The sequence below is a fragment of the Protopterus annectens genome, chromosome 9.part0 (assembly GCF_019279795.1).
Source record: "Protopterus annectens isolate FY-2018-M chromosome 9.part0, PAN1.0, whole genome shotgun sequence".
Taxonomy (NCBI): domain Eukaryota; kingdom Metazoa; phylum Chordata; order Ceratodontiformes; family Protopteridae; genus Protopterus; species Protopterus annectens.
The window spans coordinates 1,056,954,130-1,056,980,583 of record NC_056743.1 but is presented as its reverse complement, the minus strand read 5'-3'; the positions used below and the strand labels follow the sequence as shown (position 1 = coordinate 1,056,980,583).

General features: G+C 36.8%; 1 protein-coding gene across 1 annotated transcript in view; it reads right to left on the bottom strand.

Moving 5' to 3' along the window:
* The window catches only part of ENDOU (endonuclease, poly(U) specific), a 171,767-nt gene that overhangs the window by 12,513 nt on the left and 132,800 nt on the right, over positions 1-26,454 (bottom strand). The window contains exons 4-5 of the mRNA XM_044082460.1: positions 15,411-15,524; positions 14,113-14,219 (exon numbers count right to left, since the gene is read on the bottom strand). Of these exons, the coding sequence (XP_043938395.1) occupies positions 14,113-14,219; positions 15,411-15,524 (221 nt within the window). The remainder of the gene's footprint in view (positions 1-14,112; positions 14,220-15,410; positions 15,525-26,454) is intronic.

Genomic DNA, 26,454 nt, shown 5'->3' with positions numbered 1-26,454 from the left:
TCAGGAGTAATACATGTTCTAATAGTTTAACAACAAGCTCCAGTTTATACTGTTTTGCTTGTTTTTCATGTACTATTGTTCACATTTTTTTCATGCAGCCATAGCATCATAAGATCATTCGAGTTACAAAAGAAGTAAATCAAAAGACCATTTTGTTTCGCTGATACCTCCCCTCAAGAAGCACCTCCACTTTTCAGAAGGGTCAAACATGCCAAACCAAAGATGAATTTATAGATGCCCATTTAATCAATCAATTTCTTCTTGAGGGATGTGAGGGTGTCACTTTATTTAAAATGTAATGGCAATTTCTTCCATGGATGGGGTAACTATCGGTTAGCTCATGTATTCGTAGAGGTGTTTGTCTTATGGAGGTACAAGTTTTCCAGCAGGATTGGGTCTTTGACAGTATGTCATGCAATATATGGGCATATACTATACAGAGGGATGGGTCTTCAATCCTGTTTTGGTAGCTCAAGGTTTTAAGATCAATATATTTTTTTTTTTAATTTAGGAACCTTAGGTGCCTTTCTAGCTGTGTGATATGCCTGGCTATGTGCATGCTGAAAGGGGCATGTGGATGATAATGTCTTTTAAACTGGATGCAATATACTAGAAATTGCTTGGGCTAAATAGAAGGGCTACATGTTGATATAAGGAGAAGGAGTTGTTGACCCAATTTGTCCAAGTTTCTGACTACCATGCCCATTTGGAGTGGGATACTGGCTATACTGTAAGATGTACAGGAGGGGTGTTTACCGAGCATGAAAATGCTTCAGCTTTTTGCATTCAGTTTAAGTCCCTTTCTATACAACATTGGTTTGTAAAGATTGGATATTGCTGTAGAATGTTACATCTGGAAGAGAGGGATCAATAACCCCCAGCTTAGAGTCATCTGCAGATTTGGTTAACTGGAGGTCAGGATGAATTGCATAGAGGTTAGAAAGGTATATGTCAAAAATGGTCTGGGACCCCAGAACTCAGTCTTGAAGTACTCTGCTAATAACTTAATTACTTTCTGAAGTGCCTAACCGCTACCTTAATTATGTAGGTTTGGTCGTCAGCCAATTAGTAGTCCATTTAACCATGTAAGGGTCTGCTTTAAGGTCTTTCAACTTGTTTACAATGCTATATATATATATATATATATATATATATATATATATATATATATATATATATATATTTATACATACTTTGGGATATACTGTATGGACTAAATCACCCCTGCCCACTGCTTCTGTGATCATTTTGAAGACATGACTTAAACCTCGACAAAACAAAACTTTTATAGTTCCAGTTGTATGAGGTTTTGAATATTGTGGTTTTATGATCTCAGAAATGATACATTCCATAGCCTTACAAATTTTGCAAGTTAGGTTGATGGGTCTATAGTTACTGAGTTCTATAGTAGGACCCCTCTCACTTGTCAGGAAGCATTATAATAGCTGTTTTCCATATTTCTGGGACATACTCTGTGGCAAAGCGTAGAGGACCACTACAGGCAACAACTGAAAATATATGTATTTTTTCTCCTACCATGAGTTTATGCATAACTCAAACCTGTCAGCACCACAATAATTACTTATTAATGTCCCTATGGGGATAGGTATGCTGACAGGATCTTCTTTTCTTGGAAAGCTACTTCTTGCCCATAATTCACTGTGAAGGAGCAGTTGATGAGATCACAATGCCCTGCTCTGTGTTGTCAGGTGACAGTCCCATTAATTTAGAATGAAGATATAGTATATATGGTATATGTATAGATATAGATATAGAAATAGTTTCAATGTTGAGAATCCTCTGTAAAAAATGTTACTGAGTTTTTGCAGTGACTTTTACATATGTGGTTCTTTCATGTGTTCACCACCTATAAAAAAATCTTTAAAAATGATAAAGAAATAAAAAACAACTTAGCTTTTTTAAAAAATAATAGTTTGAGTTCCGTCTTCCTTCCCTAAGTCAGCCAGAGTATTATATGCAAAATTCATCTAATTAGTGAAGCTGTTGTCTCTGTTTGCAATGTTTATTCATCTTAAGTCTATAAAAAATTTAAGATTTATGGTCTCATAAAAGATAAAACATGCAGCTTTTTACAACAGTGCACAATCAAGGAATTGTGAATTTTGAGCCTGAATTGCTCTCCACCCTTAACAGTTGTGACGTAACAAACAAAGCCTTACATGAATCTTGCTGTGTTTGCTTCCATTGCAGAATACGTTCAGATGCATTGGCCATTTTATGCAGTAATAAGGTAGACAAACTGATTTCTTTCAGCCATAGTACACATTAAGAAAGCAGACTAAAATAGGAATGCTGCAGAGTGGGGAAAATAGCTAAATCATTTTTTTTAATATGTGAAAAATCATTTAGACTCTATGACAAATAGACATTACATTACATTTAGGGCTTAATTAATTTAGGGTGTAATTAGGGTAGAAGTTAAATAACTGCAGGAGGGATTATCAAGGACACATTTAGTGCTATTTATTAGGCAGCAAATTGTCTGGGTCAATGGAAGAGATGTTCATAGTTTTTGATAGCACAGTCAGGACCTGTTCCTTGATGATCTCCAGTGAACTAGTTAACTATTTATTCTAGGGTATTGTCATTTCAACAAAAAAACAGTGGGTAAAGTAGTATAACTAGAACAAATATAGTAAAATATACTGTCAATAATAAGGACTGCCCGAAGATAGAAAAATACTTTAATAATTAAGCGCTTTCGTCCACTGTTAGTGAACTTCATCAGAGCAATACTGCAATGACACTTCTCTTTTTTTATAGTCACAGAAAAGCAACTAATAAAATAATTAATCAAACAATTAGCTTAATATATATACCTAACCATTAAAGCACAATAGGATTTAAAGATAAATAACTGTTTATATTACTTCCTAACAAAATGAACATTACCATTGTTAGTAAATGCGCACACTTCAAATCCAAACACAATTAAAAATATTCAACACATCATAAAAGATCCTGTGGGTACATGTGTATGCTATTAAAACATTATGAAATAATATAAAATGTAAAATAAAAATAATAAGAACTTTTTAATGTTTCAAACTGACACTCCTTAATTATTTAAAAGAGCCCTATATTTGAAAATGGGCAATAATGAAATATGGTCGTTTATTCCTGGTGGCCTAGTGGCATTTAATCTTAACTGCCTCCTTGTCTCTTTTTCTTCCAAAATTATCATCTCATCACCTCCCCTTGGGTTAATGTCCATCTGATCCAAAATAGCAAAACAGAATCCTGTACATGTAGAGCTAGATTTCAAATGTTTACTTAATGCATTTTTAACACAGTTCTTATTGATACTATATAGATGTTCATAAATATGACATCTAAGAGACCTATCTGTTTTGCCGACATAGAATGCTGGACAAGCACAGCACTTGGCCATATAAACCACCCTTTTAGATAAACAGTTTCCCACCTTTAAATAAATATTACTTTTTATTATATTCTCAAGGACTAAGTATTCTGCCTCTAATATGTAGGGGCATTGTTTACATGCCCCACACTTTCTTGTCATTACTACTCTGCCTCTGTTGTATGATCTAACTTTAGTATGTCATTCAAACTTGGCCTTAAAATCGAGGCCACTTTTATGTACAAAGATTGGACTGGAAACCCAATATTCCTAAAATATCTGGATTCACCCTTAAGATATTCCATTTCTTATTAAAAATTTCCCTCACTTCACCAGGATGTTCACCATATTTTAAAATAATAGCCTTCTCAAACTTCCCAGTATGCTTTTCTTTTTTCTGTTTAGATAACTCACAGCCTAACAGGTGACCCCATTTTGAAATAACAAACTCCTTGATCTCTTGGACAAGGGATATGGGGTACCCCCTTTAAAAAACAAAATTTGCTATCAAGTCTGTTTCGGTAAGGACATCCTCATATGTGGAGGTCATCCTGACAGCTCTTACCATTTGTTCCTTAATAATACTTTTTTTCTATTTTTGGGAATGACAGCCGGAATATTCCAGAAAAGAATTAGTAAAGGTGCATTTCCTGTAAATATTAAATTTAAAACCAATATTAGTGTGTGTGTTATAAAGGTGTCCAGATAACTAATGCCCTCAGGGCTATAGTCATGTGTAAATTTCAAAAAGGAAGTGGTTTAATTCAAATAGTCCAAAAAAACAATTGATGTTGTCCTGGGAACCCTTCCACAAAATAAATACATCATCCAAAAACCTAAGGTAGAGGTGGACATTATGTCTGAAAGAACTATTAAATACATGTATTTTCCCATTCCAATAATATGAGATTAGCAAATATAGGGGCACATGAGGCACCCATGGCTACTCCCCTGACTTGTTTATAGTGTACCTCTTCAAAAATAGGAAGTTGTTTTCCAAAACTAAGCTCATTCGTTCTGAAAACAGGTTAATCTTATCCTTATCTAAACCTAAATGACAATTATCACTACTAGAAAACATCACAAGTCCTAAGTCTTTGGGAATGCAGGTATACAGATCCACAATATCCACAGTCAAAAATATCAAATCCCTACTCCAAATGCCAGATTTTAACCTACTCAAAAAGTTGCAAGAGTCAATAAGTAAGTGGTTCACCCTCAAATGGATGCACTTAAGCCATCTATCTATAATGACTCCAAGTGGATACATCTTGGATCTACTCCCTGAAACAATAGAATGAAAGGGAGGATTTTCAATCCACTTGTGTATCTTTGGTATCCCAAATACAGTAGCCATAATGCATTTATCCACCTTAAGATAGTCATAAACTGACCGATTGATTCTTCCATCCAATAAACATTCTTCATTATAAAAATCGACCCTTTGATAGGTTATATTTATTTCATTCATTTAAACAGGGGTATAAGTGTGAGTGTCTGATAAAATTCCGAACACGATATTATAATAGTCCAAAGAATCAAACAGGACTATTTCTCCCTCTTTATCCGGTTGCATAATTCTTATTGATCTGTCATTAATTAATTGCTGGAAAAGGAAATGCTCTTGTTTGCTTAAATTAAATCGAGACTGTCTATCATTGTTAAGTTTGACCTGTAACTTGAAAAGGTCATCAATGCATCCTCAACTACAGACAAAATCGGGTGTATTGGTGGGCAAAATGTACTCTTCCTCCTTATTTGCTTATTTATTTACATCAACAAACAATGAAACCTAAATAATCTTTCTTCTGCCCTATTTATCGACCTGTCTAAAGCATTTGACATGGTAAACCACCAGATTCTCATAAACATACTAAAATCTCTGTCGTTAGACCCACTTTCCATAAAATGGTTCCAGTCCTACCTTGACAAATGGCAGCAAGCAGTACTATGGCATAACACTCTATCCACCCATCTACCCATTACCATAGGCATCCCCCAGGGGTCCATACTAGGACCTCTTCTCTTCTCCATATTTATAAATGACCTTCATCTAGCTATCCCCCAAGCCACTTGCATACAATATGCTGACAACTCCACACTACTATGCTCAGCTACATCCTCCCAAGACCTTCACTCTCTCACCCAGAAGGTATTCAACATAGTTGAACAATGGTTCACTCAGCATTGCCTTCTGCCTTCTTTTGAACCCAAAGAAAACCAAACTCCTCCTCTTCACTCCTATTCAAAAGTCCTCTCCTCTTCATTTCTCTGTGACATCCACCAATGGTACCATAATATCTCCAGACTCTACCACCAAACTTCTAGGTGTCACCATCAACAATAATCTGAACTTCGACATCCATATCAACAATACTATAAAGACTGTCAACAAAAAAAATCGGCACTCTCTATAGGATTAAACCTTTCCTTTCCTTTCTCCTACTGCCAAAACTACTATAGCTCACACTCATTTGATCTCAACACTCCTTTACGCTTCTCCTATTTTTACTGATCTATCCAAGACAGTCTTCAGCAAATTGTAATCATCTTATAATAACATTGCAAGATTTGCAACAGGAAACCCATTTAGAACACACCATTGTATAAATCTAAATCAGCTAGGATGGTTAGAACTACAACACCTGATTAAATTTCACCAACTAACCAGTGCCCACAACATTCTTTACAAACCTTCTAATACTCCTAGTTTATCTAGCCTCATTACCCCCTATACAAATCTGAAGTCTCTACGCTCCTCACACAAACTTCTTGTACACACCTCCAAATCTAATAACAGGGCTGGGGATTCTCTCTTCTCTTATACTGTAGGTAAATCTTGGAATCTTCTCCCTAATGACCTCTCCCCACTCACCTCTTTATCTCTCTTTAAAAACAGACTTAAACTTTACCTCAAATCATATTGCCTATGCCCCTGTACTAAACCAGACTAGCCATCTATCTCTTTATACTTGACCTTGCCTATACTGTGCTTGCTATCCCCTGTTACATCTTCCTTCTTACTATACTTCTCTCATGTCTCCCTATTAGGCATCATTTCACTTCTCCTTATATACATTTTTTCTAATAAATGCTTGTAAAATCACTTCACAACTAACTTCCTTCTCCACTATTGTCTTTACCTGTAATTAGTCCCTGTACCTTCTTTTTCCACTGTTTAAGACTCTTGTCTTCTTTACAAACCCAGTGCTAACCTCTATGCCTTACTGCACATATTACCATTGCTTGGTTATTTTTATTATGTTTGTTTTTTGTTATTTTTTTTCTTACAATTTTTTTTGATTTTGTAGTTTGTAATTTGTTATTTGTATTTGTATTTGTATTTTATTCATGTCTTGGAGCTTATCTCCCCGGACCTCTACTAAAAAGGGGCATATGTCCAGTTAGACTAGCCCGGTCAACAAATGTAAAATAAAAAAATAAAATAAATAAATATTTGACTACCTGTTTCAAGAGTAGACAAATAACCATCCTTATTACTGAAATAAATTGCCAACTTTCATTTTCTAAAATATAATTTAGTTTCTATTAGAGTGTCAGTTAAATCAAAAGTCTAAGTAGGAATGTATTTAATCCCTTTACTAAATAAAGAATAATGTGCTTTACTAATATTAATGTTAGTATAATTATATATATTAAAACCATTATATGTATGCAGATATTTTTCGACAACAACCTCATCAGTGGATTTTATCTCAGCCCTCTGCGTCTCCACTGGTGGGATTTGTGACTTGGGTATCGACTGTCCTGTCCTGAGTCCATTAAATACCTATGCCCCTACCTGAACCTTTTCCTGCCCCGAAAATAAAAATTTGGAGGGTGATGTGAGGGACTGAGTCACCGGCCCTGCCCCCCCCCCATACTATTCAGGAAGTTTTGGTTTACCTTTATTCCATGCATCTTCTCTATAACTGCCCAGGTATTTATTCCAAGGACAAACCTGCGCTGGTTCCTATCTCTCACAATTTTTCTACTTTTATTTTAGCTTGTATCTTAACACGTTTCTTACTCACATAATCAAGCTGTTTTTTGTAAAACTCTTTCCATTGTGCAAAAGTTAAATCATGCCTAATATCTACAGCCAATTTCTCAGCCTCATTTAATAATGCTCCAATCTTTGCATCTTTATTCTTGACTAATAATCTCATGTAATCAAAACCACATTTATCAAAAAAAATGAAAATTCAGCAATCACATCTTCATTAATATCAAATCCCAAGGGCACCTTGAAAAACCGAATACACTTGGGGACAATCTTTAATTCAAGACACCTATTTAGGTATGTGTTGTCTAGCTGTAAAGATTTAATTTTAAGAAACATTTTTTAGTAAATAATAAAATGCATTCCTTTAAAGAATCGCACATATATTTATCGTGTCCTTGATTAACTTCGCTAACAAAGTCATTGCTGAACGAGTACTCAGTAGCCACAAAACATTCAAAATTGACTAATCACTCATCAAGTCTGTTATATCTACCTTCTGTATTATTTACAACAGGTTGTTTGTGTCCAAACTATACATTATCCCTTGTACCTTTACTTGCAGTCCCACCAGCTGCATATGTCCTTGTTGTTTTTGGTCTAGCCCCCATCCAGTGAAATTCTTCCAAATCCGGACTCACTGCACCATCTGAAGAATGTGAACGGTTTACATTTTCTAGGTCCAGAAATGTCTATGTATATCCATCTTTTGAAATATATTTGCACCATTTAATAGAAGGATAAATGATCTCTGCAGCTGCAAGAAAAGTTTTGTTAATGGTAGCTCATTGATTACCATACAGAATCTGCCTTGGTGGTTTGGGAACATGGTTGCTCTCCTAAACAAGGCTATAAATTTATTATTTGTCATGTTAAGGTTAAGTTGGTGTTAAGTAAAGTCAGGTTCTGCATCTCAGGGAACATGCCTAGAGGAGATATGAAACACAGTTACCATCAATTCTAATTGAATGGTAATAACTAAACCCAGGTAAGGCAAGAAAGAATGCTGTCTGTATAGTGAAACCAAGTCTCACTAATGACACAGACATGCATGTGCTCAAGTTGCAGGATAGCCTCAAAGTCAGGCAATTTATTATTAAGACTTCTGGCACAAAGTAGAGTAAACCTGATATGATCAGAATTAGAATTTGTTGTATCTCTTTCTGCTACGTCCGTACATCCATTTACTAGATGTGGGCCAAAAAAGGCACTAATGGGGCAAAAAAGAGCTTTGGCCTGTAAGTGGAAACCATAGAACAAAAGAGCGTAGGCCTCCCCCTGTGAAGCATGTTGGCCTGTCTTCTATCTCATCCCTGACCGACACATACTGGAACCCCCCCCCCCCCCCATGTATCCAGAATGACACTAACTACGTAGCCATTTGTTGAAGCCAATTATCAAATGTTTGTATTTCAGCATCATACTGGGCCAATGTAGGATTCCACTCAGTACCAGAATCTTGCCTGCATTTAACATGTGTATGGTGAGATCCAACATGTCTCTTTGTGTCCATCAGTAGTGAACTCCACAAGTCAATCATACTCGTGTGGACTCCTACTGGTTGTATTCATATTTGCCCTGAATTCATGGTGGTGTAAGGTTTAAAGTGTATCACTATCTGACTCACTGATATGTCAGATGCTAATGAGATGGTGCTACTAATTTTATGCTAAGACTAAGCTTTCCTAGCTCTAGAATACTAAAGAAGGGATTTTGTCACATCCTCAGTATATGTTGGTATGATGGTTTTGTGACTGGGACTTCCTTACTACTGTGGGTACATGATGGTCAAAGGTCAGATTGCTATCAACCTGAGTACTCGTTTCACATATCACTGGCTCTACACTTAGGGGGTGCTGTTTATAATGTAATTAGCAAAGATGTCAGCTTTCCCAATGGGAATAATGCAATTTTTTGCATTTGCCTTTAATCTGTGGCTTTAGGACCAGTCATTTGTCTGTGTTAACCCTGCCTGCAGTATATTAACATCATTATTGGACTCAATGATTGCTCCCACTTTGCAATTGTCAGGGAACTTGGTCAGCCACAGGCCATCCAACTTTGCCTGGACTTCTGAAAAATAAATTCCGAACAGTAAGGGGCTCAGCACAAAACCCTGTGGTATGCCACTGGTGACTGGTCTTTTGCTAGAGGTAAAGTCACCCACTTTGATAGTTTGTGTCCTGTTGGTGAGACAGCTGGCTATCCATCTGGTAATGTCGGAGTTAATTCCCAAATGGGAAAGTTTGTCTATAATACCTGAGTGAGGGATTATGTCAAATGGCTTGGCTAGGTCAAGATAGGTGGTATGCACTGTCTTTCTTTCGTCCAGGTCATTGGTGACTTTCTCGAAGAAGTCAACCATGTTTAACAGGCATGATCTACTTTTAATGAAGCCAAACTGGGTTAGATCCAGAGTTTAGAGATTACCTATGCTCTTGTTAATAAGGTCCATAATAATTCTTTCCATGGCCTTGCAGATGAGGCTAGTCAAGCTTATGCACCTATAATTCCCAGGTCTACTTTAGTTCAGCAAATGATCAGATGGTTGAACATTGTTAGTTTGAACACTAATAGTCAAACCGGCAAAATAGCGAAAAGCCAGAACAGTGAATTTTTTCACAGGGAAAGAAATTTCTGGGCTGGCCGTCCGGGTTGTGCCATTTCCTTCACTTTAGTGTGATCTCGGAGTTGGTATATTTAAGTAGGGGGGTGGGGGGCACCCCTCCACATGGGGGTGCGTGGGGGGCATAGCCCCCCACTTCATTTACTGTTTAGTGTTTTTTTTTTTATTTTTTGGGAATAGCGATTTTTTTCCCTGAGAAAAAAATCTCTGTTCTGGCTGTTCACTGTTATGCGTTTTCTTGATTTAGGGGTCAATATAACAAGGTTCGATCATCTGATAGTTCGTTGTTATAATATAGACCCTAATTCCCAGGATCAGTTGATGGTCCCCTTTGTGCAGTAGGATTATGTTGGTGTCCTCTATACTCAATAACATAGTCAGTTCGCAGGCTGTGGTGAAAAAGGGATCCAAGTGGGTCTGCTAGGTCATGTTTTAAAATAATAGGCTGAGGAATGCGGCACGTATACTTTGGGGGATGACTAGAGGGGATGTGGGGGGTGAAGTTTGCTCCAAATCTGTTAGCTAGCAGGTTGGCTATAAGGTCAGGATGAGTATGGGGGTGCCATCCACACCCAGTTCAGCGCACATCTGGGTATTCCCTTTACGTTTTTGGGCACAGTTAATGAATACCTTGTGGTTATCCTTAGCTAGGGAGATGTTTGCTTCATAAGTAACTTTGGAAGATTTGACAAGATCTCTAACCTCTTTGTTTAAACTACACAGGGATTTCTTCCTCTGCTGAGCCAGTTACCTCTTTTTCATGGACATTAGTTTCTTTCTCTTGTTGTATAGCCTGCTTATACTAGGGGTCCACCATGGTGGCTTGTTTTTTTGGCAAGACCTGGTTTTAATCCAGTCCGGTACAGCCAATTCTGTACAACTGCTTAAGTGATTATACAGTGCATTAGTGCACACCTCTGCATAGGAGTTCATGTTATCTGCATTCGAGTGGGCTTTGAAACTTCTTATACCATCACTTTCCAGGGAGTAATTTGCCTTTGAAAAATTCTTAAGCCTTTTTGAGCTTTATGGGGTATCTGGACTTATAATTACATTGAACAAGGCTGATTTATGGTCATATCTTACCAGGGGGGACATCAGATGGGCAGGGGGGGGTAATGCTGTCCCATGTTAGTGAGCACTATGTCCAGGACATGTGGGCTTCTTGTGCCGACTAGCTGTTCCAGAACATTTGTACTGACAAAGTCCAAGAACCTCTGAGCAAGCATGTTTGTGGTCATGTATGTTTCCCAGTTGATGCTAGGATAATTAATATCACCCATGATTAAGGTGTTAAGCTGTATGGCAAATGACTACCAGTAAGTCCAGGTGTGTGGTATGCTTTTACTATTTGATGGTGGGGGACCTATTACCAGCTATGATGTGGTAGGGGGCTTTGCTTATAGTTAATTGGACATGGAGTAGCTCAAGAGAGTCATACTGTTTTACAAATGTAGAGGTGTACTTATCCTTAATGAAGATGGATACACCTCCTCATTTGGTTCTTTCATGCTCTGTTTGTGGTCTGAACGTATGGAAGGCATTGTAGTCCTGCATGTCCAGGGTGTTTTCCACTCCTTTGAACCATGTCTCAATGACTGCACAGATGTCAGCATCTTCCAAAGTAAGAAGTACTTCCAGGGAGTACAGTTTCTTGCTTAAACTCATAAGGTTAAGCAGCAGTGCCTTGAGTTTATCTAGAGAGGATTTTATGTTAGAAGGTTGATTATTTTGCTACTGGCTAAAAAAAGCACAATAGGGGTGGCTAATGACTTTGCCAATATCCAAAAGCCTAGATGAGACAGGTGCAGGCCATCTCTGGCAAAGCAGAGTAGCCTGTCAACCATGTCTTCTCACGCTGACAGATAGTGGATCCCTTTGGACTGACATCAGTAGTTAAGCCGCTTGTTAAAGTCAGTCATCTTTTGTTTGTATTGTGGCATCATCCTTGGAGAAGGTAGAATGCTGTTTATGGCTAAGCTTAAAACTGCCTATAACATATAATCTGAGAACTCAGTCATGTCTCTCTTCAACCCCACAAGGACTATGATCTAGTCATAACAGTACTTGTTGATTAACATGAGTACTTGATTGACTTGATGGATCCTGGCACCTGACAGGCAGTTAACTGTAACCTCCTCCTTATCCAGCATGGTGAGGTGAACATTTGTGTGTCTCACAATGGAGTCATCTATAACCAATACATTAGTTTTTGTGGTGTTACACCTTATGGGCTTATTTATTGAGACACTGGTGTGTGTGTGTGTGTTATTATATGTTGTGGCTGTTTTTTGCATTGTTATGTGTGTAAGTGGTTTCCATTTGGGAGACCTCTGATCTTTTAACAAGTTACTAGTGAGTACCTCCGCATATTTGGGTTTATGTGTCATGTTCTTGTTTAGTGTGTGTGTGTGTGTGTGTGTGTGTGTGTGTGTGTGTGTGTGTGTGTGTGTGTGTGTGTGTGTGTGTGTCTGCTGACAATCTGCTTGGTATTCGATCTGTCCTTATGTAAGAGTCTTGCCTCCAATTTCATAGTGTAACTACATCTCTCACATAAAGTATTTGTTGGTTTCAGGAGTAAATGGTTGTCAATATACATGAGACAATTGCTACATTGCCTTAGGATGCCCATGCCTATCAGGCTGGCCAGAGAGATAATGGGAAACTGCCTGTCCATGACAGCAGGCTCTTACTGTATGTTTTATTAGGGAAGGGAATGGATTAATTTGACAGGACTGTGCTTTTAGTGCCGAGACTATAGGAGAGACCTATACTTTGTGCAGGCTAAGGTTGATCAATAAGGCAACGTTGCTCGGTGTGCAACTGAGTTGCTCCTAGAGCAGCAGAAACACTTGGAAGGATTTCACTGACAGCTGTTTAGAGATGATCTGAGCTTCTAGGCTATTGCATCTCTACAGGGCAGTACTAAATGCTGCTTTGTGAAGAGCAGCACCAAATAAACAATACATCAAATTCACAAAAGTAGATCTTAAACAGGAGAAGTCCCAGCACAGAACCCTGAGGGACTCCATTGTTGACTGGTCTCTTTGTGGAGGTAACGTCCCCTATTTTGATTATTTGCTACCTACCTATGAGCCAGTTGGTAATATGGCGGGTGACATATGGGTTTATTTACAATTTATTTAGCTTTTCTACTATACCTGAGTGGGGGGTTGTGTCAAAATCTTTGGCCAGGTCACTGACTTGATGTTTTTATATGGTGGACAACCCAGTTGCAGATCTGCCTATGTGGGTCTTCAACTGTCATTCTCCCTTACTTAAATATGATGACTCCATGGTCAAGCTATCATGTGAAAAGGAAAACCATACTTGAAGGATGAAAGCACTGCAGCTGAAATAGTAGTCTCAAACTGACAAACACATATAGGGAAGCATAACTTTGGAGAATCAGTACTATTGACTTAAAGATGTACTAAAGGCACATAGGTAAACCAGCATTCACCCTCTGCCATTTCAATAATGCTGAGTTCCCTTTGTATCAGGTTGCCTGGCTCCTGTAGTACAACAATGTTGTAGGGCTCTACCTATGTTAAGCAGGTCTGATTTCCAGAACTTTACTTGCTAGCTGTCTAAGATATTCTTGGCACATCTCTAGGCAGTTCTTTTCTGAACATTCAGGCCTCCAGAACTGTAATGTAATGTTATTACCAGGTAGCTTTTTTTTATTCCATCAGTGGCAATCACCGCATTTGTTTCCTTCCAGAATGAAATCATTATCTCCCTTTGTTGTAGTATCCCAGCATGCTCTTTTAATGCACAGTCAAAGCCAGTTCAAACTATTGCTGCCCCTCTTCTCAAATCACTTTCCTTGAATAGTCCTGACCTCTACCTAGCTCATGGGCCACTAACTTGTCTTGGTCAAATATCTCTCTTTCCATGAATTAAGACAACTGCTTAGTGTCTTCTAAATAACTCAATAAAGTCCAAGACAACAAATATGTGCATCCGTATATAAAAGTTTGTTTGTGTTAGATAACTATAGCTAGTATGGAACTGGTAAGTTACTATTTTGCTGTGGATTAATGTTCTTGTTTTAATCTACAAACACTGGTGAGTCTGCATACACGGCATGAAACTCACCGGCCCGTCATAGTTATGGCTGTAGTAGTTTAATAAACCTTTCTTCTCATTGAGATAAAACTGGACCCAGTTGTGGAAGCCAGATACCTTCTTGCTTTTTATTTCACCTGTATGATGAAAAGATAAAAATGGGATGAAAACACATCAGGGATTCAGTTCAAGCGCTTCAAACTTTAGAATATAAACGAGACAATGATTATCTAGATATTGCAAATAAATATTTGTAAAACTGACTAATGTCTTACCATGACTCTGAACATTATGCTCTTTTGTTTCTCCAAAAATGGAGCTTGGGCTTATACTGAGTTATCAATATGAAATAAAGAAAATGTTTACAACTTAATGCTGTTTATAAATGTCTAAATATTGATTGAGTATTTCTAATCAGTTTATTCATACATTGGGAAGCAGAGCTGCTGATATACAGATTTTTTTCTGTCGCATTGATATAATAATTTATACTATCAGCTACTTCAGTAGACCTCTGACAGTATTTCAGTTAAAAAATCAAAAACTGAAATTTAAACTGCAAAACAAACAATGCACAATTTATAAAACTATATGCTAATGGTTTTCTGGCTTATAAATCTATGGGTTACACTTCTATAATATCTTAAAGATTAAAAAACACTCCACAATAATTAATTTCCAGCAGCAACACTTAAGGCATTTTTTATTGTTGTTGTTGTTGTTGTTGTTGTGTCTTTTGGCTTTTCCCGGTTAGGGGTCGCCACAGGGGAACTTCGGTCCACTAATGATTGGCAGCAGATTTTTACATGCCGAGTTGCCAGCCCTGACGCACAACCGTCAATGAAGGTACGCCCATTCATGCATGTCTCCACACAGAAGATGCTCTAGCAGAGAATCGAACAGGACAACGTCTTACTGTGAGGTGACAACGCTACCGTGGCACCACCACCGCAGTACTTAAGGCATTTTTTATTAACTTAATAAAAAAATACTTCTGAAAAGCAACTCTTTTCTAAATGTGGATAACTACACTTAGCTTGGCTTCAATCATCAACTGAAATGTAACATTCTTTTTGTTACCCATGCATTACCAGGCATTATTAATTAAATAATATAATATTGATCAAACTGTCTGGGAAAGTTAGAGATGCTATCAGAGTTTAAATGCAATGAATTAATATACCTAGTTAAAAAAAGAGAAAATCTAGTACAGAACCTTGATAAGATGACAGTTCATAATTTTTTCATGTGTGATAGTATTATGGTAAGAATTTAGGGGGGGATACCAACATTACTTCACTTAATGGTTTATGAAAATCATTTCTCACCAACAAAAATATGCTCAAAGCCACTGGAATCCAGTTTGCCACTTGCTCTGGAGTACAAGCCAAACCACATTTTCTTCAGGTCAGTACTGAACTCGGTCTCTGTGCTGTACCATGCTATAAATGAAAAAAGGACATGTTTACTTGAAATAACCGAACAAGTTGGATAAGTCAATTTCATAGTCATGTACCAAGATCCACTGCTACTGGCCCTTCCCTACTGCTAATTGCTCAGTTCACAACAGTACATGCAACCTAAATGTTGTAATGAAAGATACAATACTTACTAAAAGTTTCAGAGCAAAAGCATTACATTGTATAAGTGGGATCAGTGTAACAATTATTCCTCATTTTGGATGGAGCTACTTTATTTGCTGGTAGATTTGTACCTTTTTTATTTAATTTATATGACTGAAGGCAAAAGCACTTACTGTCCTTGTAACAGGAAAAACATTGCCATGAAGCTGTCCTTGATATACAGAGGAACTAATGTTTGCAGTGCTCGGCTTTATTTATTTTTTAATGATTCAAGTTTCTGAGATCTCAAAGAGGTCTGCACTGGTCATTATTTCTAACACTAAAAAGAATCTTGATTAAGACCTTTTCAATGTTCTGCTAATTACAGAGGTAGAACTGTGTGATGTCTGGCAATTATTTTGTTAAAGGTAGAGGTAAATCACTCTGATATCTTGAAATGCTTGTGCTGGGCCAAGAAACAGAATGTTATGATATAATCTTGTCTGACTTATTTGTCTTGTCTTTGAAACCAGTGAGATATGAAACAGGTGACCTATTCAAACAAAAGTCCACAAGTTAATAACCAAAAAAAAACTTTACTATTCACACATCTGGCAATCTTTAAAACCTCAGAGAACATCTTTAAGGAGAGAAATGGGAAAATAAAACCAGAAGTATTAACAGAAAATCTAAATTAAGAAAGAACAATAAGAAGTACAGTACAATTAACAAGAATATTAACTAGAACAATTCATTAAAATTTAAAGGACAGACATTTTCATATTAAGGGATTGGGGCACATCCTGGAACAGTGGATGGAAATGACTGCCACTGCTTGTTCTCAAAGAAAATGTCTAATTGTCACTGCTAGTTTTATTTGTATTTGCAGGCCTTTTGCTTCTTCTGAATCTTTTTGCTAGCATTATTTTTGATTGTGCATGGAGAGTGATTTTTTTTTCAAAAATGTTTTGGAGTACTTAAATATAGGAGAAAACAGCATTTGTTTAACATTCTCCTTATTTTTTTTTCCATCTCATTTAACTCTTTCAGAAATTTCTGAGAAACGTCCTTAAACAACAGAATTTGGTCTGCAGGTGATTTCAGAATCTGTCCTTGACATCTTTAGCGAAAAACTATGCTCAGAACCAAGCATGCCTTCTCAAGAAAAGACCATGAGCCGCAGTGATAAATGTTGTATGTATTGTATTATTAGCCATATTTTATGTGTGCCTACTTGGAAGTATTTTCCAAAAACAACATCAACAGTGCTGTAAGCATGCTCTTCTTTCAGTTTCAGTATCTCCTGCCATCTGTGTCCTATATTTGTCCAGACGTTAGTCACAATAATATCTAGGAAAGTAAATCTATCAAGGATTCATCTTGATTAGTCATTTGAGAAAGTATCAAGAGTGGCTCTTTGTTATGTCCTTTTGGAGCAGGTAGGTCAATTGCAGCAAAATCTAGAACAACAATTTGTATATAGGTATTTATACTACCCCTAGTCCCTATAAAACAAGTCTGGTTTTGTTAGGAACCTTAGAATTAGGATCTTAAGACCATAAATGTACACATTTCAGAAAAAGGAAATATAGGAGGAATTATCGGAGACTAAGGTATCTCAGGCTGCATGGATTTCTCATACCTCTTCTTTTGAAGGAGAATAAATCTTTAGAATGTACTTATTTATTTATACATTTATTTATTTTTTCATTATACATTTGTTCCAAGGATCCTTTAACTGAAATTATATTTTCATTTATTTATTTAGTTATTGAATCCATTAACTGAGACAGTATGGCTGACAAAAATGCCCATTTTTAGCAAAATACCAGGGAAAAAGGTGCCGCAGGTACTATACAACTTGCTATATACTTAACATTATAACAAGAATAATATTAGATGTTATTGTAATATAAACAGAATATAGCTACACTGACATGGAAAGACAAAAGCTTATAGCTAGAAGTATGGAGAAATGATAGTCGGTAAGTAAGAGAGAGAAATAATGGCAAAATAATAGAGATATTCTGGGGAAAGGTGGAGTAAAGAGGGGGGGTTAGGTTTAGCTGAAGATAGAGAAAGTTAGAAGATGAGGGAGGAAAGGAAAAAGAGCAAAAAAGAAGTTAGTGCAGGCACAAGAAAGAAAGAAAGAAAGTGGGATTAGAGAAATAGAAGAAGCACATCAGCTGGATGAATATAGCAGAGAGTGAATAGTACAGAATGAGAAACTGGAGAGGAAGGAAGGGGAGAAAGTAGTAGGAGGTGCTAAACAGGGATAAAGGATAAGGGCTGTGCATGGAAGAAAAGAAAGCAAAAGAAAGGGGGAGTGGAAATAGGATGAGGAGGATAAAGACTGACTGATGAAGTGGACTGGAGAGATAAGATTGGGAAGGTGTAGTATTACAAGGAGTAAGCAGTATACATGTAATGATGTTTTAGATGAAGAATGAATAGAGATAACTGAGATAGTGTACATACTTTGTGAAATTCACTTTATGCAGTGACAAATACGTTTGACCATTAAGAATAGTTTAAGTTTATTTGGTAGTTTTTCCAAGTTATGTTTTCTTCTAATGTCCAGGGAATGGAGTTGTAGATTTTGGAAATGCGAGAAGAATAAAGTGAATCCCCATACAGAATTAAATGGCTTTATACTTTGTAAGTGTTTTTATGTATTGAGGTCTCCAGTCTGTGTTGGAGTTCTGCTTAGTAGTGATGTGGTTTAGAATATGATATTTTTAGTATTGTACAGGACATGCTGTACAGTTTTAAGCTGGAATTAATTCACAGAGTTTTGAAAATCAAACAAATTAAGTTGTTGGAGTGCTGTGCAGAGGTGTGTCCTGTGTGGTAAGTAACGTACAATTTTACAGATTGTGTTCTAAGTCTTTCCTTGGTTGCGTAAGCGTGTTGTGGGAAGGCTGGTCAAAACTGATGCTTTATGTAGGAGGCATGTGAGCAAGAGAGAGCAATTTATCTGTTCGTAGTATAATGATTCCGTAAAAAATAAATGTTCTTTGGTTTTACAGCAGAAAGGGATTCTTTTTTTCACACAGCCAATGATAAATGTGATAAGGTTTGGTCAGAATAAGCCAGGAGCTCTTCATTAACCCAATGTGTTATGTAAATTCATTCAAATGTTTTAGTGTATATTTCTTTGCTATGTTTTTTCTTCAATGTTATAATGCCTCTTACTGTATTGCACTGTGGAGTTTTATCTACATTTGTTTAACTGTTTTATTATATATTTTTTCTGTATTCAATTTCAGTTTTGTAAATTTTTCTTGCTTACTTGTACTGTGGAGCTTTTCTCCCCGGGCCTTTGCTAAAAAAGGGGTTTTGCTCTGATGGGCTATCCCAGTTAACAAATATAAAATAAATAAATTAGAATGAATGAAGAGTGAGCAGATTAGGAGACCTAAATATTCCTACAGTGCAAGGCTTTGAAGGCACTAATGCAACAAGAGTCAACTTTTGTAAAACAACAAAATATTCCTGAGAAAATTTTGAATTGTCTCACCAGTAAGAAAAAATGGAGACATCTGGAGGCTGACATCAAAATTGGGTATCTAAGTATTTATTTATATACTAGTATAGCAAGTAGTGTTTGCACCACCAATGCACTGTCCAAAGACTATGCTTATTATGATGACTGGGGTGGCTCCACAACAAAGTAATGGAAGAAGCTGAGCATGTTTACTAACAACAGGTTTGTTTTTTGGTATCTTTGCCCCTTTTCTCTTCTGAACTACTGCTAAAATAGTGAAGCACTTAATATAATCAGAGTGGACATTAGCCTTTGTAATGTGGGAATGAGTTTTGACTCCAGGACAAAGACAAAACTTGGAACATCTATCCTGGACTGTCATTAACAGATACTTACTAATGTGTCACATTCACATCTTTTATACACTTGTTTTTATTTTCTTAGATTTATGAGAGGACTGCTTTCTGCATTTTTTTATCTTTTAATTTGTTTCCTTTCTTCAAATGCCTAGGCTTTAAAATAGATTTCTGTCTAAAAGAAGTACAAACCACAGGTGAAGAATTAGGAGCTAAAGGAGCTAAGTTATTTTGCATTATAAAACTTGGAAATCCATTGTTTTTGTATCTAAAACTATCTTATTAAATTCAAAAGCTCTTATTGGTTATAATTATCTCATCTAAAAAACATTGTAAATGGAAATGTTATTGAATGAATGGAGGCTTGAAAAAGCACTTAATTCATTTTGGGATGCCACTAATTAATGCAGTTTCAATAACCTTTAATAAATTTGCAGTCTCTAACAACAAATTGGAAATAATAAACAAGTTTGTACTCTCCACTTCCAAAACCCATGACTTGAGATTAACAAACAAGAAAAGCAAGGCAGCCCAGCCTTTTGCTTTGTATAACACTCTTACCATTATGCAAACTGTATCGCTAATGTTGTGCATGTAACAGTTTTGATATAGGAAAAACAAATGCCTCAAAGATAGGCTCTACCAATCCGCATTAAAACATTAAGAAACATAGTCTGCATAGCACACTGGCAAAACATGTTCCTACAGAAGGTGCACAGCATAATTTTACTTTTATAGTTTTACAACTTTTAACAATTAATGTTGGGGAGGGGATATCAGGAGTCGTACTGAAGCACAAGAGTACAAATGGATTACTACGTTGAATGTGACTATGCTGCCAGGTTTGAATGGCTCCTGTATTCTTAAAACCTGTTTTAAATCAAGGAAAATTGAAACACTAATCTGATTAGATGCATCATTGTTCTGTTTTTAGCTCAGTCACTGTTCATTGGTTTGTTGGTATGTTTTAGTTTATATTAAAGTGTGATTGCTATCTGTTTTTAAGATTTGAAAAAGCGCATTTTTAGTGTGAAAGCATTTGTCTTGAATAATAGCTTTCATTTTACCTCCTGTGGTTCCTAATCATCTTTTTTTTTGGTCTCATATCTTTTTACAGCAGACTTTATCATTCTAAACTCCAGCCCATGTATAAGGGTGGCTAGGCCTTTCTTTAGGATTTACCTTTCATAAGTATTAAGACACAAGAGTTGTCATTTCTCAACTATCCAATAGCTGTATATTGCAGAAATAATGGATATTGTTAGAGACATGAACTCACAGAAGTCTCCTAGCCCTGACGAAAGCCCATTACCTCTCTCAAGTAATTTATGCACTTCGTGGTTTTACTACATTTAACACCATTTTAACTCTCTAATGGAGCATGGACAGCTACTAAGGTTCTTCATTTCTGGAGGGCCTAATGTTAATTGCAAAAGGTAGCAAAAAACATATTTCCGAAATCCAAAATGGATAAAAATCCTTGCAAAACTTTTTGGTTATACAGTTAGAGCCTTTGCCCCCAAAGTTGGCTAACCCTATACAACAAGACATTACTAAAAATAGACTATCCAGCCTAAACCTGCTATGGATGCAGCTTAATATAATCCATTCAGGTAATAATAATAATACAGTGCTACACTTTTCAGTGCACTGTGACTAGGATTCATAGAGACACTGATCTTCTATAACTCTTACACAGCTAAATGGGTGGGCAATGAGAGAAGGCATCATTGAATTTTTATATGACAACATGCAACATTTAAAACAGACAGCAGGTATGCAAGTGGACCTGTCAGTGAAATCCAAGCAGACAACACCATGCAGTGAAATATATATAAAAATGTACAGGAAACACTTCAAAGAGTGGATGCACAGTACATGGTGTGATCTTATAAGAAGAGAAAATGTGAATTCATACTGCTATATCGGAATATAAGCAGTATTTATATTAGCTAGGCTGCTTGTGCTATTGCACTGCTTTCCAGGATGATACAATGGGCCGTGGACTGCTAAGTAGTTGTGTATATGTGCAGGTGTACTACTTTAGTGTCCAGATATGTTGATACCCTCCCCCTGTCAGGCATCACTGTGCATAGAGAATGGGCTAGCTATTAAATCATTTTGCATTTTTTATTACTATATTTTTTTAATATATTTTTGAAGTAAAATAGTTCCTCTGCCAAATGTTTCAAATTTGTTATAGCATATGTATTTATTACTGAAGGAAGTATTTAACATCCAAAGTATAAGTTATGTAAGTATGTCATGTCTACACACGCACACACACATGTGCAAATACACACACACACACACACACACACACACACACACACACACACACACACACACACACACACACACACACACACTTACTAATGTGTACTGACACTAAGCCTGCCCCTAACCAAATGCTAACCCTACACCTTACCTTAGAAAAACACTTTCTGAAACACTATCACAACATACGACAGGCTCAGACAAAGAAACAAGTACCAAAAAAAAAGCATGCACAACTCAAAAGCTATCCCCTTACCTAACCCTTACTATAACCCTAAACCCAGTAACACTCACACAAACACAATCACATCCCTTATAACAACCCACTTATCTCTGTCTATATTCTAAACTGTCTACATTTTTCCTAGACATTTTGAACCATCATTATTTTAATACTGCAGTTCTCACTGACAAACGTTTTAACTGCATATGTATACATGTATGTCCATATATTTATATTTATATATATATATATATATATATATATATATATATATATATATATATATATATATATATATATATATATATATGGGAACACTTTATAATCTCAAAATTCTGAAATACCGAATTTCAAAATCCCGAGATCATAAAGCTGAAAGTTCTAAATACCGAAACCTCAGAAGCGCGAATTTCAAAATCCCGACATTCGGAGATGTTTAAGTAGCGCTTCTGGTGTTGCAGTGTTTGAATGGAAGTTCAGGTAAGTATGTATGTTTAAAGCTGTTGGTTAGGGGCTTTAGTGTGTGTCAGTGTGTTGTGACTGTGATGTGTGTGTGCAAGGGGAATGTAGGTGTGTGGTGCAGTTTTTATGTGTGTTTGTCTGTGCAGTGCGACCCTGGAGTTAGTATATTTAAGTGGGGGGGACAGCCCCCCACATGGGGGATGCAGGGTGGCTTACCCCCTGCTTGTATGTAGTGTAGATTTGTGTGTTTGTGTGTGGGGGGGGAAAGGTGTGTGTTTGTGTATGTGCATGGTGTCTGGTTAGTGTAGGATTCGCAATTTCAAAATTTGCGCTTTTGGGATTTTGGTATTTAGAGCTTTCAGATTTATGGTCTTAAAATTATGAGATTCGGTATTTCAAGATTTTGGGATTATAAAGTGAATCCATCTATATATATATATATATATATATATATATATATATATATATATATATATATATATATATATATATATATATACATACACACACACACACACACACACACACACACACACACACACACACACACACACACACATATATATATATGTATATACATATACATATCCTGTTCACTATCATTAACCTGACACACAGGTGGTTGGTGGTTGAGGCCACCAGTTCCCAAAACCATTTTGTGAAAGTCAGAACCCCAAATACTGATTTACCTGAAACAAACACCAAACCCAAGACTCTCTACTGCTCTGGTCCCAGGAACAAACATTACGTGGGTAGAGTAGGGGGACGGGGCAAGTTTAGACAGTCAGCAATGTCAGTTTTCAACATTCTGATGTTCGCAATGTGGGACTCGAGCAGGTGGACTGAATAGCCTATGTATTGGGTTAATGACAGGAAACCTTTATATGTATATAGATATAGATATGTAGATGAGGATATAGGCATTGCTGGATATATGGTCTACTTAACGTGATCTAAAGTCACAAATATGTTAACACTAAATATTGCCAAAAATATCTAAATTATAAAATCACATATTTCCATTTGTTAGTGAAACATTTTTTCACAAATAAAATCAACAAACTGACAAGAACACTCCCTGCCTCCTTTACTTTCAGCATCTCTTTGTCTTACTTGCTAAGACTGTCCACTCTTCCACATGAATTGAAATAGGATCAGTAAATTTTCCCTTTGCTGTATTCTGTTCCTCAGTGGGGACTTTTTCTGTCTATATATCAGTACAACCTGTGAACTACCTTCTCTAGTTCTCTTCAGCTACATTAGTGGACTACCCACGCACAAGAACCCCAGCAGGCCATTTCTGGTCAATCCCTATGGAAGGACAGTACAACACCATTTCTCCAGCCAACCTGATCAAATTAGGAATCCTGAGGCAATGTAGCAATTGCCTCATGCACAATGACAACCCACTTCTTTTACGATACTAAAACATAACATGCGAGAGGTGCATCTACATAAAGAACATATAATTAATGCTCCCTCACCCATCAGTCAGTATACCTGACCTCAATACCACCACACTCACCTACCATGCAACCAACACATAACCCCATTGACGTCTGCTCTAAAAACCTACCCAAAGCACAATAACCTCCCAAACAGAAGCACGTCACACAAAGCTCATGTGTAGATAAACACAGTACACATAAAAACACACGTCTGTGTCTCACAAGGTAAGCCATTAAGGGAAACACAAAACCAAATGTACTATCCATAGGCAAGTCTATTGCGAGACACGCTGATGTGCCACTCAACAGGTTGGATAAGGAGAATGTGCACACACACACACACACACACACACACACACACACACACACACACACACACACACACACACACACACACACACACACACACACACACACACACACACACACACACATGGCTATCGGCAGCAAGTACTGTTATGACTCTGTCATAGTACATGTTGGTGTGAACGACTTGAGACTTACCTCTCTGGATTACATAAAGAGAGACATGATTGAGCTCTTGGATTATACGTCCCAGGTAGGTATGTCCCTAGCCTTAAGCAACATACTGCCCTCACCTAGGATGATGTCATAATGCAAGCAAAAGATAATTGACTTCAACAATTGTCTTCATTTCTGATGTCATTCTAAGGGGAACCAGTTCTGCAGCCTGTGTTGACATGGTTAATAGACCTTGATGCTTTTCCAGAGATGGTCTTCACCTGTCACCCCTAGGATTTCACAAAACAAAAAAATAAACTTGTAACCAAAAACAAAAATAGCAGCAAGCTGTAGAATTCCAACCAGTTTATTGTTAGCGTTCTCATTCAGAAATACATTATTATTATTGTATTACTGAGTAAAAATATAACGCTCAAGGGGTGAACTGTGCCCAACAAAAAATATATAGTAGAAAAAACGAATATTAGGCACTGGACCACAGCAACAAGCATAAAATCACCAGTTTTTGGTGATTTTATGCTTGTTGCTGTGGTCCAGTGCCTAATATTAGTTTTTTCTACTATATGTTATTACTAACTTATCTGGGGACTTTAAAGTGTATAATTTCTCCTCTATGCACATCAGCAGCGAAATAGTAGAGCTACTGGCTAAAGGATTAACATTCATACAAGATAACAGAGCTGATATAGCAGGAACTATCATTGACTTAAAGTTATACATACGTAAAATGAACTTAGCAGTTCTGTTTGGGAATGGGTCTGCTATACACAATGATCTGTGTATATCTAGTATTTTCAGCCCTCCTATTAATGAGTCTCTTTCCATATTCTAACGTATTTGTGAGATGGACATAAGGTCTTTACTGGCAAAAAATAACAGAGACGAGTTAAAAATATGACAGTTGATGAATTTGAACTACTTAACTTGTTGAAAATTTGCCATGTTAGGGCAATGAAGCCAGATAAAGGTGGCAGCCTTGTGTTCATGGATGAAGTGGACTATATTAAGAAAATGTCAAATGTTTTATCTACTGACTGTTATTCTAAAGATAGTTTAAACAAAGTGAATAGTGCACACAGAAAAATCAAAGAAAGTTTAAATGACCTGTTTTCAGAAAACAGTATTGACATAGGCACATATAACTACCTATGCATGCCAGCGCCAGTAACACCAGTTTTATTTGGATCTCCCAAAATCCACAAAAGTATAATGGATCCACCTCTTAGGCCATCTGTGGATGGCATGAGATCCATTACTTATGCAAGTACTAAATATGTGGACAGCAAACTTAAGCCATTTATTTGCAGTGAACCCCAAGTTTGCAAGGATTCGTGGGTTTTTTAGAGAATATTCATTTTCTTGAATTTGACGGAGAGTGTAATTTTTTGACCGTAGATATAAAGGATCTGTATACCATCATACCTCAAGAGGTTGGCATTGAATGGGTTAGTGAATTCCTATTTTTGAAAGGGATGGACCAGCAAGAGATAAATGTAATTGTGTCCTTGTTAGATCTAGTTTTGAATAATAACTTTATGCTTTTTGACAAAGAATATTTTTTGCAAAAAACTGGGGTAGCCATGAGCTCCCCATGCGGAGGCAGTTTTGCAAATTCAGTCATGGCATTTTGGGAAAGACATTTCCTATTTCCGAAACCCATTTTTAAGGAAATATAAAATGGTACACTAGATATCAGGATGACATGTTTTTTTTATGTGGAAAGGAAGTCTAGACTTAGTAACAACTTTTATTAATGAAATCTCCAAATTCACAGACTTCCTAGATTTCACTTTAACACAGGCTCCATTAATTTTCTAGACGTGTCACTATCTAAAGATAGATCCAACAACAGATTTAAGGCTATTATTTTCAGGAAACCTACTTACTCAAACACTTTTGTACACTTTAGTAGTAGCCACCCATTCCATCAGAAAAGGGCAGTTATTAATGGCCAGCTGGTTAGGGCAGCCAGAATGGTCTCATCAGAAACTGACTTTCTGTTTGAATGTAACACACTGAAAGTCATGTTTCATGAAAGGGGCTATGCAGAACAGCTTTTTCAACAATTGTTTGA